At 39.2% G+C, this 13,679-nt stretch overlaps 2 protein-coding genes across 8 annotated transcripts in view; one reads left to right on the top strand and one right to left on the bottom strand.

The window, feature by feature from the left end:
- Positions 1-13,679, top strand: part of LOC127649456 (neurexin-2-like) — a 600,635-nt gene that overhangs the window by 511,748 nt on the left and 75,208 nt on the right. The window lies entirely within an intron of this gene.
- On the bottom strand, positions 624-7,740 carry LOC127649505 (uncharacterized). Its single transcript, XM_052134642.1, has 7 exons — positions 7,237-7,740; positions 6,133-6,220; positions 5,989-6,021; positions 5,813-5,866; positions 5,653-5,727; positions 5,503-5,562; positions 624-3,553 (listed from the first exon to the last, which is right to left on the bottom strand). Exons 2-7 carry the CDS (start codon positions 6,217-6,219, stop codon positions 2,684-2,686), a joined length of 1,179 nt encoding a protein of 392 aa, XP_051990602.1. The 5' UTR covers position 6,220; positions 7,237-7,740; the 3' UTR covers positions 624-2,683.

Here is a 13,679-nt window from a genome sequence, read left to right on the forward strand (position 1 = left end):
AAAACCAGCATAGACCAGCATAATTTCCATGCTGGTCTATGCTGGTTTATGCTGGTCTATGCTGGTTTATGCTGGTTTAGCTGGTGGACCAGCAAGACCATGCTGGTCTACCAGCATGGTCTTGCTGGTGATGCTGGTCTACCAGCAAGGTCTCATTAATGATGCTGGTCTAGCAGCATGGTCTTGCTGGTCTACCAGCATGGTCTTGCTGGTGATGCTGGCCAACCAGCAAGGTCTCATTAATGATGCTGGTCTACCAGCATGGTCTTGCTGGTGATGCTGGTCAACCAGCAAGGTCTCATTAATGATGCTGGTCTACCAGCATGGTCTTGCTGGTGATGCTGGTCAACCAGCAGGGTCTCATTAATGATGCTGGTCTACCAGCATGGTCTTGCTGGTGAACCAGCAAGGTCTCATTAATGATGCTGGTCTAGCAGCATGGTCTTGCTGGTGATGCTGGCCAACCAGCAAGGTCTCATTAATGATGCTGGTCTACCAGCATGGTCTTGCTGGTGATGGTGGTCAACCAGCAAGGTCTCATTAATGATGCTGGTCTACCAGCATGGTCTTGCTGGTGATGGTGGTCAACCAGCAAGGTCTCATTAATGATGCTGGTCTACCAGCATGGTCTTGTTGGTGATGCTGGTCTACCAGCATGGTCTTGTGTGATATACTTTAGCTCATTATTTTGTACACATTTATGCAGCCAGTACTTACACGGTCCATTTAATAAGTTACTTGTTTAAAGTACTGAAAAAGAAGACAGTTAAATAGAAATTAGGCTTGCAATGTCAAGAAGTTCTTTAAGGGCAGTACATAAATACTTGGCCAACACATACCACTATTTTTCTTATACAAATTCATTACAATAAATAAACTAAAGATTCTTGAACATTAACATCTGTTCGAAATAAGTTTATTATTGCAACAGAATATTTGCACGTTACATTCACATTTATAGGAATTATTTGATACCATTACTACCATGACAATATATACAGTGCATTCAGTATTCACATTAATAAATTAGAATGCTTAAAGGAGAACTCTGGGGAATTTTTAATTCTTATATAAAATTCTTATAATTTTCAGTAAGTTCTCCTTTAATCGCCCTTAATACTTGATGTGTGAGATGAATACATGTTTCTTTAACCATTTACATTTTCTAGCCTTTGTGGTAATATGGCCTGTAACAGTCAGTTAACAAGCAATGTACACCAATATAAGAGATTGCATTAACAATGTTCCTACAAGCATCCGGTGTCACTGTATTGTGGAGGATGTTTAATCAAAAATTACATTGCAGTAACTTTATAAACCAGTTTGTTGGAGAAATAATGACCCTTGAAAGACCACCTCATCTGTCAAACATGGTGATTATAGTTTCAGCATGGAAGTTCACTGTTCCTTAGACCTTAGGGATCAGTATTGTCACATAATAATCTAAATGTATAGGCCTAGGTCCACTCACTAGCCCAGTGGTCACCAATCTCTGTTTGATAGTAATGATAAGCCCTGTCTGTTTTTTCTTTTCTGTTTTTTTCAGGGCTTGGTCAAGGTCACTTTATTTGTTTAGCACGTTTAAAAATGCCACTCGGCTGACCAAAGTGCTTTACAGTGAAACAACCAGATACAAATAAATAAATAAATAAATAAATGTATATAAATAGTACCTACATAGCAACACACAACAGAAACAGCAAAGCTGAGAAGAATCATTAAAACAGGAGTAGCAAGGCAGTATCAGACTCAAATATAAGATAATCAAACAGAAATGTCGAAGCAGTATCAGACTCACATATAAATAGTCAAACTGCTCAAATATAAAATAGTCGAACAGAAATGTCGAAGCAGTATCAGACTCACATATAAAAAACACTTCCTGTTATCACATGACCCAAGTTCACATTTAGGCCGTCTAATGACACCTTAACCAGTTCCATTCATGGAAAGGTCTTCGCACTCAAGGCAAGAAATCATATTAAACAGAAAGGGCTTATATCATCACCACCAACAACTAACAGAATGACCATCTATGATTAAGACTAGTCTCTCTCATATGCATTTGGAAAGTCGCAAATGTACGTCTGATCACCCGTTTTTAAAACCATGCATTTCTGCTCTAACCGGTCTACTGAAATCAGACACACTGGCGAAAAAAGGCTTCCACTTACAAGTCGGATATGTGAGACAAACCCATAACCTTGTGATAAAGGAAAGAAGGTATTTGTATAAAGCTTTTTTGAAAAGGAGAACAATTTCTGTACCCCCTTCTGAAGGAAAGGATACAATATTCTGGATTTCTCCATAAACACCATCACTCATCTTTGCAAAAAAGTCTTTGCACTATATCAAAATAGGGCATGTTTATGAGTGGTGATGGACCTTTCACTCCTCTGACACTTCTGTTTTGTGCTACTGCTTGCTCCATATCTGCCAGCATTTTCTTCGCTTCTCTGTCAGTATATTCTGTGTCAGTCACAGTGTACTTCACCTGTTTCTCTACTAGAGTACCAGGATGTAAACAGAAGCCACAACCAAAGTACCCATTAAACTGTGTGGTGTTTTGCATGGCTGGTCTTGCCTTTGAGTCTACACAACAACATAACCCAACAATTTTGCTGTGCACACACGTTCCATTTTTCTCCAAGACATACCTCTGGATGTCAGTGTTTTGGCCTGATCAACAAAGGGTCTGAGAAAAATAGACATAACTGGCTCTTGAGTACCAAACCAAAGACCTGCAAGCACTACATTCTGAAATCTCATTTTGGGAGGGAGCTCGTTTAAATGCAGGTTTATGGGCCATATAGAAAATCTGGAAGACTTGTACACAGGCTGAGCCATCAGAATTGAAATTATATGACAAATTGTTTGGATCTGACAGAATTCCACCAGGTCTGGACAAGTTTCGATACATTTCACCATCATATATGTCCGAGATAACATGCTCATTATGTGGCCTTTGGTGTCTGTAGCTCATGCTGTTTTGAATCTGAGGATTTTCAAGCAGCGTCTGGATTTGAGGTGCAATTGGTATGTTGATAAAAAAGCTTGCACTGTTCAAGGAACTGATTTCAATTGAAGCACTACAGATTGCACACTGTGCAATGTTTTTGTCTTGTATGTCTTCTTTTGTGCCAATGTATACTTTACAGGTTTTGCAGTAGAAGTGGAACTCCACAATGTCGGAGTTGTTTTTAAAGACCTTATTGAACAAATATTTTGATCTGGGTAACACCTCTTTGCCAAACAGAGTATTTATGAGCTGTAATAAGTCATGAAGTTGTGTCCCTGTTATATTATGTCTGGCTGCATGACTCATCACCATGAGCAGTGCCTCAGCCTTTGTCGTTGTACCTGCTGACATTAGTACTGAATCCATGTCTGTATCAAAACCTATCTGTCTGAATGGATCATCTTCTGGAATATCTGGAATTTCCGAATCAACTTCAGAAACACTGCCTTCAGATGATGAATCACAACTAAACTGCTGGGCCATGTCACTTGGTTGCAGCTCAGATGTAAGCAGAAAGTGACCAGATGAAGACATCTACAAAAAATTTAAAGAGAAAACATTCCTGAGTGCATGTGTCTACATACAATGACAGTAAACTAAGAAATGTATGACTGACCAGTAGGGCTGTCGCGATATGACGGTATATAGCATTTGACGTAGAGCCCAAACGATTATTTGGCCGTCCGATATTATTGGCCAATCTGAACTCATTTCATTTAAATCGGTATTGGGGTTTATAACAGCCAATTAATGACAATGGTGGAGGATACATGTTGACAGACTAGATTGTAGATTTAATTCTGAAACAGTGTGGCAGTTCTAGCAAACAGTCCTATCATTTCTCCCTAATTCATCGCTTCTAAATACTCTTTAACATACGCTACATTTGCTAAATTAGATTACCCACAAATCTAGCTAACGCCATGTTTGTCAGTGGAAGAGTGATGACCTTACTAAGCAGTTAAACTATAGCGTTAACTTATTCTTTATTCCATAAACCTGATGCAAATAAATATCATGAGTTACAGAAATTCCAACAGTAACTCATGATATTTTATTAATTGAGGAAGGTAGGTAAAGGTAAACTGTGGCGAGGGGGGCGTGGTTCAGCGCGGTCTGTAACGGGAGAGAGAGAAAGGAGACAAGCGGTACGTAAGTAGGTCAAGTGCAAATGACGAACACCGGTGTCTTATTGCAGTGGAGAGACAGGATATAAGCCGCAGACGAGAGAGAGAGGTGGACTAGGACTCGTACGTCAGAGGTGGAGAGAGTGATCGGAGAAAGTGAAAAGGTGTTGTTATTGCTGTAGCGCGGCTACAGTGCAAGCGCTGTGTGCGCGCGCCTTTTGTTTATTATTGTTTTGAGTAATAAAAGCACGAGTCTCAGTCACGCCGACCCTGACTTCATCACATAAACTTCTGTAAGATGCTATGTTTCTGAATTCTCTTTTCTCATGCTCTCCATACTTGTGCATGTTATATGTGGCACAGTTATATTGTGTAGTTGAAAAGCGTTCAATTATCTGTGCTCCTAAATTTTGGACTGTGCTCCTAGATTTTTTTATTAGGAGCACTAGTGCTCCTAATAAAAAAAGTTACCGTAGAGCCCTGTTATCAGGATATGTATTGTTATCGGGGTATGAAATAGGATATGACATTTTGGTCATGTTGTACTTATTTAGCACAATTCACACGGTAATTCAGAAAACAATATCTCTGAATGCTCCACATTAAACTTTGGCCTTCTGACCTTTTACCACCGTATCGATTTATTTTGATTAATATGTGCGAGGAGAGAGAGCAAGACAGCGTCCAGTTTGGAGACGGTGAAGTCTTGTTTACACTTTCGCCTGGCTCGAAGAGAGAGAGTGCTGCGGCGTGCGACCGAGTCTCGCTCTCTGCTCGTTCTTTCAGTTAAACACACGCCCTGTCACGCGCAGCAGTTCATCTACATTACTCACCGATCAAATAAGATTTTGGCGGGACAAAAAAAAACAAATTCAATGCAGGAAAAACCCTGTTGTTGCTGAAGTAGTTAACCTTGAAGTGCTTGCGTTCGCGCACACAAAAATGACTTTACCTACAGATGTGGGTACATTTCCGTAAAAATAAAACTCAACCAGGCACTTTGAAGAGGTTCTGATGCTTGGAGACGGTGTAATGAAGCGTGTGGGTTACTACATCCAACAACCGAACATTTTGACTTACCCTCTCGTAACTTCTGCATCCTTGAGCTTGGACTACAACGACCTAATTCAGCACATAATCTCTGTTCACTTTTCATTTTTTGAGGTAATGTTGTTAAAACGGATTTTTTAATAAAATTGGTATCGGAAAAATATCGTTCAGGAACCGGTATCGAAGTCAAGGTATCGGTATCGAATTTCTTTAAACGATACCCAGCCCTACTTTTAGACAACAATTTCAACAACAACAACAACAACATGCCACAAGCCTGTAGGTGTGGTTGGTAGAAGAGCTCACCATGTTGGCCGTGACATCTGGATCCAGCTGAAGACGAAGATCGCCAGATGGAGACATTGTCTGCACAGGATCAAGAAGAACAGTACTTAATGTAGTAAAGCCCAATTATGTCATTCCCTAATTTAAAAAGTAGATCCATCTCTCACTCACCTCAACATCTGCAGTGCTCAGGTGTGGATTGATTCTGTCCCCTTGATCTATGTGGTCACCGGTGAAAGCCAAAACCTGAACAACCAGGAGTAACTTTTAGACAACAATTTCAAAAACAACATGCCACAAGCCTGCAGGTGTGGTTGGTAAAAGAGCTCACCATGTTGGCCGTGTCATCTGGATCCAGCTGAATATCGCCAGATGGAGACATGGTCTGCACAGGATCATGAAGAGATGGCACAAGCACAGAGTAAAAAAAACTGTACTCAATGTAGTAGCCTAATGGGAAATTATGTACTTTTAATAAAAAAATTTTTTTAAAAATTACTCTCTCACCTCAACATCTGCATCTCCTGAACCATCTGCCACCTTTAAAGGAACATCTTCAGGTAAGAATGAATTCATACATTCTTTGAATACAATATAATTATATAATATTGATACCCAGGATTACAACATATTTCTCATGAACTGACTTACATCCAAATGTCCTCTTTTCAGTCTTGCACAGGGAAATGTAACTCTGCTCTTAGGCTCTAAGTACAATTTGTACTTGCGTTTTGACATTCTAAAATTAAAAAGGACATAATAATTAACAGACATGAATATGATGTTGAATTTACATAGTAATTACATTACTAAAATCTATGCCTCATACAGCCCTTAAATAAAATAAGCCATTAATAAATCATATTATTCAGGTAACATTGTTGGAAATGTTTTCTAATCCTTTGACTGTCTGTATTAATTGAACTATTTATATTAGTTTACCAGCAATTTGCCAACTAGATGACTTGGATTACTGCACTAAAAGGTGTGACTCTGCCAGATTATTTTGTACAACTGATGCAGCCTCAATTCAACAGTTCTGAAATAAATCCTCCTCCATGAAGATTATAAGACTGCTTTATTCTGCTATTGTTGAAACTGCTTTAGAGAGTTGTTGATTCAACATTATAATCATTGTGGAACTGTGTTGTGTTATACAGACGTGTTTAATAAACCCTTTAACTTTATCATTCTATAGTGGGAGCTAAGATACACTATACAGACTGTACGGTAGTCTGTAACCAAGGCAACAGTGCATCTCGCGCTTCCCGCCGTTAGAGTTAAATTCGCTCGTGAGGTAACCGTTACTTGACATTTTACAGACAACTTCACTCAACAAATCTACTTTAAACTATAAAATAGAATAAAAAATTAAATATGTTCGCCTATGTGAAATATATAGAGGACGGGTGTAAAGAAATCGTCCCCATATCCTACATTAAGGACTTTGACCTCAACGTTAGTGACCTCACTAAAACTTACTGGGTGCGCTGGCAAGAGAAGTTTTTCAAGGGACAAATATTGTTCCTAAAGGGTGAGTCGTAATTTATCTCCAACAGTTCATCAATAACATAAATGTCCAACTTGGAAATACTTTAACTTTAATATACTTACTAACGTGTATTAACTGGGATGCGAGTATTGGCTAACGCGCTAGCAAAGCTAGTAAGCGCTTAGGACAGAGGACGCAATGCTACCGGTGTTAGTATTGCATGACAGAATATAACGTTATAGCAGGTGCTTTCAAGTACTTACATTCAGTGTTATTAACATTCCAGAGTCCAGAGAAGAGATCGAGGAGGAACTGGCCAAGGGTAAGCGGGTCCGTGTGAGACTTCTGAAGGAGACCACGCCTCCACGGTCGCGCTCTGAGGCGGAGGACGCCAAAGCAACACATGTAAAGTTGATATTGCTGTTTTATTTCCGATGTTAGCTAACTTAATAGTTGTGTAAAATGGTTAAATTAATGTTATTGGCTGCTGCTGATCTGCTCCCGTTTTTCCTGTTAACTGTAATTACAGCTATTGCCAACTGTTATTACAGCTATTGCCATCTTGTGGCACTTGAATGTAACTACAGGGCATGTACTACATAAGTCATGTATGTACTGCAATGTATTTTTGTGTCTCTGCCCACATACAGGTTATCAAATTATCACCATTATCAAGTGATAATATTAGGCTCCAATCATTATTCTATTCAATAATCATATAGGGTAATTGCTTTTACAATGCCTTGTTTGTTTTGTTTGGATGGGAGTCTTGCAATACACTGAGGTGCTTTTTCCTAATTATGCTTTTATCCATGTTATCCATGTAGACAAATCAGAAAAAAGCTGCAGAAGAGGCCAAACAAAATAATCTCTTAACCTTGCTAAAAGAGAGAAAAATTAGAAGAAAACAGTCTCCACTCTGCCCAACTCCAAGCAAGATAATGAGAGCTCATACCCTGTCTGACTCATTGTCAGAAGAGGATGATGATGATGATGGTGGTGGGGTTGTACCAGAAAAACTTTTTGAGGAGGCTAAAAAGAAGCAACAGCTCTACATAAAAAAAATAAACAATATGTCTCTGCAACTGCAGGAAACTAAAAACAAGTAAGTGGTTTTTGAATTAATGTGTTCTGACAAGAGAATTGATCTTTAGCCCAATGTTTGATTTAATCTGCTTGTCAGATATATATAGAAAGATATAGATATATATAGATTTTTTTTTCTTTTTTCTTATAATGTCAGCTAATCATGACATACATGTCCATCTATTATAGGTTAGAGGAGCAGGAGAAACTCAGAACAGAAATTGAGGCAGAGAATAAAGAACTATGTTCTCTAAACATGCAATTGCAGCAACAATTGCTGAAGGCACTGAAATCCTCATCAACAGCAAAGTGCAGTGGTAAGGAGGAGACCCCCTCCCCTGTCATGTTTTCCATCATCTGTCATATTTGTGATATGTTTGTTTTCTTTCTAACTGTCAAAAGACCCTGGAGCCCCAAGCCCAAAGGAGACCTTACAAAGTAAGGATATATGCGTGTGTGTGTGTGTGTATATATATATATATATCACTCACAGTCACAGATATCTGAAATCTATCATGGTCCATATTTACCAAACAATAGGCCCTGATGCAAGAGGGTAAATATACATATTGAATACATTGACATTATTTTGTATATAGTTGCAGAGTCTGGCTGTTTGAATGAGGTGGAACCCTCTGTATCTTCAGAAGGAGATGAGGTACAGCATCTCCCCTTACGAAAAAGAAGAATACTTCAAGTTCATTTTATAAAGTATACTTAAGTAAAGTATATTTTTTGAGAAGTATATAAAATGTAGACTGAAAGTATATTTTCTTATTTTTAGTTTAAAAGAAGTATACTAATGGAACACTTGAATAAACTTATTTTTCAGTAAGGGTCAGTCATCTGTGTGCATGGATTAATATAAGAACCCCCAACTACAGTACACTTAAAATACATTTTGTATACATTTGTACAATCTAGTACCTTGATTATTTTTGTTTTTAATTTTGTCAGATTCATTTGGGGGAGATGTTCGAGTGCGTAGAGAGGCCTGGTCAAGGATACAAAACAGCACGCGGGATTCCTTATTTGTGAAGGAGTTGGCAGTGGCAATCTGGGGCACTAAGACTCTGGCGGAAAGGAGTCTCACAGGGAAGGAATGCCCCACAACCAAAACCAGCAGGCAGCCTTTAACCCCCAGAAACTTCAGACATTAAAAGGTAGCAGTAGCCACAAGGTCATTGTGGGATGCCAAGTACTGGGTTATGGAGTAATACATTTTTATTTGTTCTGGTGCGACACAAGCATCACTATTTATCTGTTCATTTCTTTTCAGTCTGCTTCAAGGAGTGGCTTGACAAAAAGAATGTGGAGGAGACAGAGTCGCAGGCCAGATGGATAAAGGCCGGACGGTTCATTACAGAAAAAATAATGGACATTAACAGACTAAAAAAAAACTTTAAAATTTGACTATGTGGTTCCATTTGAGACAAAAATGAGTCGACTGCTTTGTGCTTTGTACTACACATTTGTCCTTGTCAACAGTAACCTGCTAACAGTTGCCTACCTTTTCAGATAGATTAGTACATGTTGATGTGTATGCTCTGTTTATATCGTTCTGTTCTGTCATCATTACTGTATTGATCCTACTTTTTCAGGTAAATTACTAAATGTTGATGTGTATGTTCTTTTGTTTATTTGTTCTGTCGTCCTGAGTGTTGTTTTTTGTTAAATAATTGTTATTATTGTTAATGTTTACTTGTTATTATTAAATGAACTTGTTACATTAATTTAAGCTTGTATTTTCATGATTTTCATCATACCAAAATTCAATGTAGCTGTCCAGCATTCCATCCTGGTGAACAGGCTACCATCCTTAACATCTATTACTGTTGACCTGCATAGTTTCCAATGTTTATAACCAGCATCCAATGTTGGTGCTGGTGTGACCAGCATGGGATGCATTTAATAAATGCATACAGCTTGCATACCAGCACACCAGCATCCCATGCTGGTCACCAGCATAGCATCAGCATCAGCATCATGCTGGTCACCAGCATACCAGCATCCCATGCTGGTCACCAGCATACCAGCACCAAAACACAACATATGCTGGTCTTGCTGGTAGCTGGTCTATGCTGGTTTTTCCAGCAGGGATGGCTCTAGTTTTGATGTTAGCTTGTGTAACATGGCTCTAGTTTTGACGTTAGCTTATGTAACATGGCTCTAGTTTTGACGTTAGCTTGTGTAACGTGGCTCTAGTTTTGATGTTAGCGTGTGTAACATGGCTCTAGTTTTGATGTTACCTTGTGTAACATGGCTCTAGTTTTGATGTTAGCGTGTGTAACATGGCTCTAGTTTTGATGTTAGCGTGTGTAACATGGCTCTAGTTTTGATGTTAGCGTGTGTAACATGGCTCTAGTTTTGATGTTAGCTTGTGTAACATGGCTCTAGTTTTGATGTTAGCTTGTGTAACATGGCTCTAGTTTTGATGTTAGCGTGTGTAACATGGCTCTAGTTTTGATGTTAGCGTGTGTAACATGGCTCTAGTTTTGATGTTAGCTTGTGTAACATGGCTCTAGTTTTGATGTTAGCTTGTGTAACATGGCTCTAGTTTTGATGTTAGCGTGTGTAACATGGCTCTAGTTTTGATGTTAGCGTGTGTAACATGGCTCTAGTTTTGATGTTAGCTTGTGTAACATGGCTCTAGTTTTGATGTTAGCGTGTGTAACATGGCTCTAGTTTTGATGTTAGCGTGTGTAACATGGCTCTAGTTTTGATGTTAGCGTGTGTAACATGGCTCTAGTTTTGATGTTAGCTTGTGTAACATGGCTCTAGTTTTGACATTAGCTTGTGTAACATGGCTCTAGTTTTGACGTTAGCTTGTGTAACATGGCTCTAGTTTTGACGTTAGCTTGTGTAACATGGCTCTAGTTTTGAAGTTGGCGTGTGTAACATGGCTCTAGTTTTGACATTAGCTTGTGTAACATGGCTCTAGTTTTGAAGTTAGGTTGTGTAACATGGCTCTAGTGTTGACGTTAGCTTGTGTAACATGGCTCTAGTTTTGACGTTAGCGTGTGTAACATGGCTCTAGTGTTGACGTTAGCTTGTGTAACATGGCTCTAGTTTTGACGTTAGCGTGTGTAACATGGCTCTAGTTTTGATGTTAGCTTGTGTAACATGGCTCTAGTTTTGACGTTAGCTTGTGTAACATGGCTCTTGTTTTGACGTTAGCTTGTGTAACATGGCTCTAGTTTTGACGTTAGCGTGTGTAACTCTAGATTTGACGTTAGCTTGTGTAACATGGCTCTAGTTTTGACGTTAGCGTGTTTAACATGGCTCTAGTTTTGACGTTAGCTTGTGTAATGGCTCTAGTTTTGACGTTAGCGTGTGTAACATGGCTCTAGTTTTGACGTTAGCTTGTGTTACATGGCTCTAGTTTTGACGTTAGCTTGTGTAACATGGCTCTAGTTTTGACGTTAGCTTGTGTAACATGGCTCTAGTTTTGACGTTACCTTGTGTTACATGGCTCTAATTTTGACGTTAGCTTGTGTAACATGGCTCTAGTTTTGACGTTAGCTTGTGTAACATGGCTCTAGTTTTGACGTTAGCTTGTGTTACATGGCTCTAGTTTTGACGTTAGCTTGTGTAACATGGCTCTAGTTTTGACGTTAGCTTGTGTAACATGGCTCTAGTTTTGATGTTAGTGTGTGTAACATGGCTCTAGTTTTGACGTTAGCGTGTGCAACATGGCTCTAGTTTTGACGTTAGCTTGTGTAACATGGCTCTAGTTTTGATGTTAGCGTGTGTAACATGGCTCTAGTTTTGATGTTAGCTTGTGTAACATGGCTCTAGTTTTGACGTTAGCTTGTGTAACATGGCTCTAGTTTTGACGTTAGCTTGTGTAACATGGCTCTAGTTTTGACATTAGCTTGTGTAACATGGCTCTAGTTTTGAAGTTGGCGTGTGTAACATGGCTCTAGTTTTGACATTAGCTTGTGTAACATGGCTCTAGTTTTGACGTTAGCTTGTGTAACATGGCTCTAGTTTTGATGTTAGTGTGTGTAACATGGCTCTAGTTTTGATGTTAGCGTGTGTAACATGGCTCTAGTTTTGATGTTAGCGTGTGTAACATGGCTCTAGTTTTGATGTTAGCGTGTGTAACATGGCTCTAGTTTTGATGTTAGCTTGTGTAACATGGCTCTAGTTTTGACGTTAGCTTGTGTAACATGGCTCTAGTTTTGACGTTAGCTTGTGTAACATGGCTCTAGTTTTGACATTAGCTTGTGTAACATGGCTCTAGTTTTGAAGTTGGCGTGTGTAACATGGCTCTAGTTTTGACATTAGCTTGTGTAACATGGCTCTAGTTTTGAAGTTAGGTTGTGTAACATGGCTCTAGTGTTGACGTTAGCTTGTGTAACATGGCTCTAGTTTTGACGTTAGCGTGTGTAACATGGCTCTAGTGTTGACGTTAGCTTGTGTAACATGGCTCTAGTTTTGACGTTAGCGTGTGTAACATGGCTCTAGTTTTGATGTTAGCTTGTGTAACATGGCTCTAGTTTTGACGTTAGCTTGTGTAACATGGCTCTTGTTTTGACGTTAGCTTGTGTAACATGGCTCTAGTTTTGACGTTAGCGTGTGTAACTCTAGATTTGACGTTAGCTTGTGTAACATGGCTCTAGTTTTGACGTTAGCGTGTTTAACATGGCTCTAGTTTTGACGTTAGCTTGTGTAATGGCTCTAGTTTTGACGTTAGCGTGTGTAACATGGCTCTAGTTTTGGCGTTAGCTTGTGTTACATGGCTCTAGTTTTGACGTTAGCTTGTGTAACATGGCTCTAGTTTTGACGTTAGCTTGTGTAACATGGCTCTAGTTTTGACGTTACCTTGTGTTACATGGCTCTAATTTTGACGTTAGCTTGTGTAACATGGCTCTAGTTTTGACGTTAGCTTGTGTAACATGGCTCTAGTTTTGACGTTAGCTTGTGTTACATGGCTCTAGTTTTGACGTTAGCTTGTGTAACATGGCTCTAGTTTTGACGTTAGCTTGTGTAACATGGCTCTAGTTTTGACGTTAGCTTGTGTAACATGGCTCTAGTTTTGATGTTAGTGTGTGTAACATGGCTCTAGTTTTGATGTTAGCGTGTGCAACATGGCTCTAGTTTTGACGTTAGCTTGTGTAACATGGCTCTAGTTTTGACGTTAGCTTGTGTAACATGGCTCTAGTTTTGACGTTAGCTTGTGTAACATGGCTCTAGTTTTGATGTTAGCTTGTGTAACATGGCTCTAGTTTTGATGTTAGCTTGTGTAACATGGCTCTAGTTTTGACGTTAGCTTGTGTAACATGGCTCTAGTTTTGACGTTAGCTTGTGTAACATGGCTCTAGTTTTGACGTTAGCTTGTGTTACATGGCTCTAGTTTTGATGTTAGCGTGTGCAACATGGCTCTAGTTTTGACGTTAGCTTGTGTAACATGGCTCTAGTTTTGACGTTAGCTTGTGTAACATGGCTCTAGTTTTGACGTTAGCTTGTGTAACATGGCTCTAGTTTTGATGTTAGCTTGTGTAACATGGCTCTAGTTTTGATGTTAGTGTGTGTAACATGGCTCTAGTTTTGATGTTAGCTTGTGTAACATGGCTCTAGTTTTGACGTTAGCGTGTGTAACGTGGCTCTAGTTTTG

This window comes from Xyrauchen texanus, chromosome 1 (assembly GCF_025860055.1).
Source record: "Xyrauchen texanus isolate HMW12.3.18 chromosome 1, RBS_HiC_50CHRs, whole genome shotgun sequence".
Classification (NCBI taxonomy): domain Eukaryota; kingdom Metazoa; phylum Chordata; class Actinopteri; order Cypriniformes; family Catostomidae; genus Xyrauchen; species Xyrauchen texanus.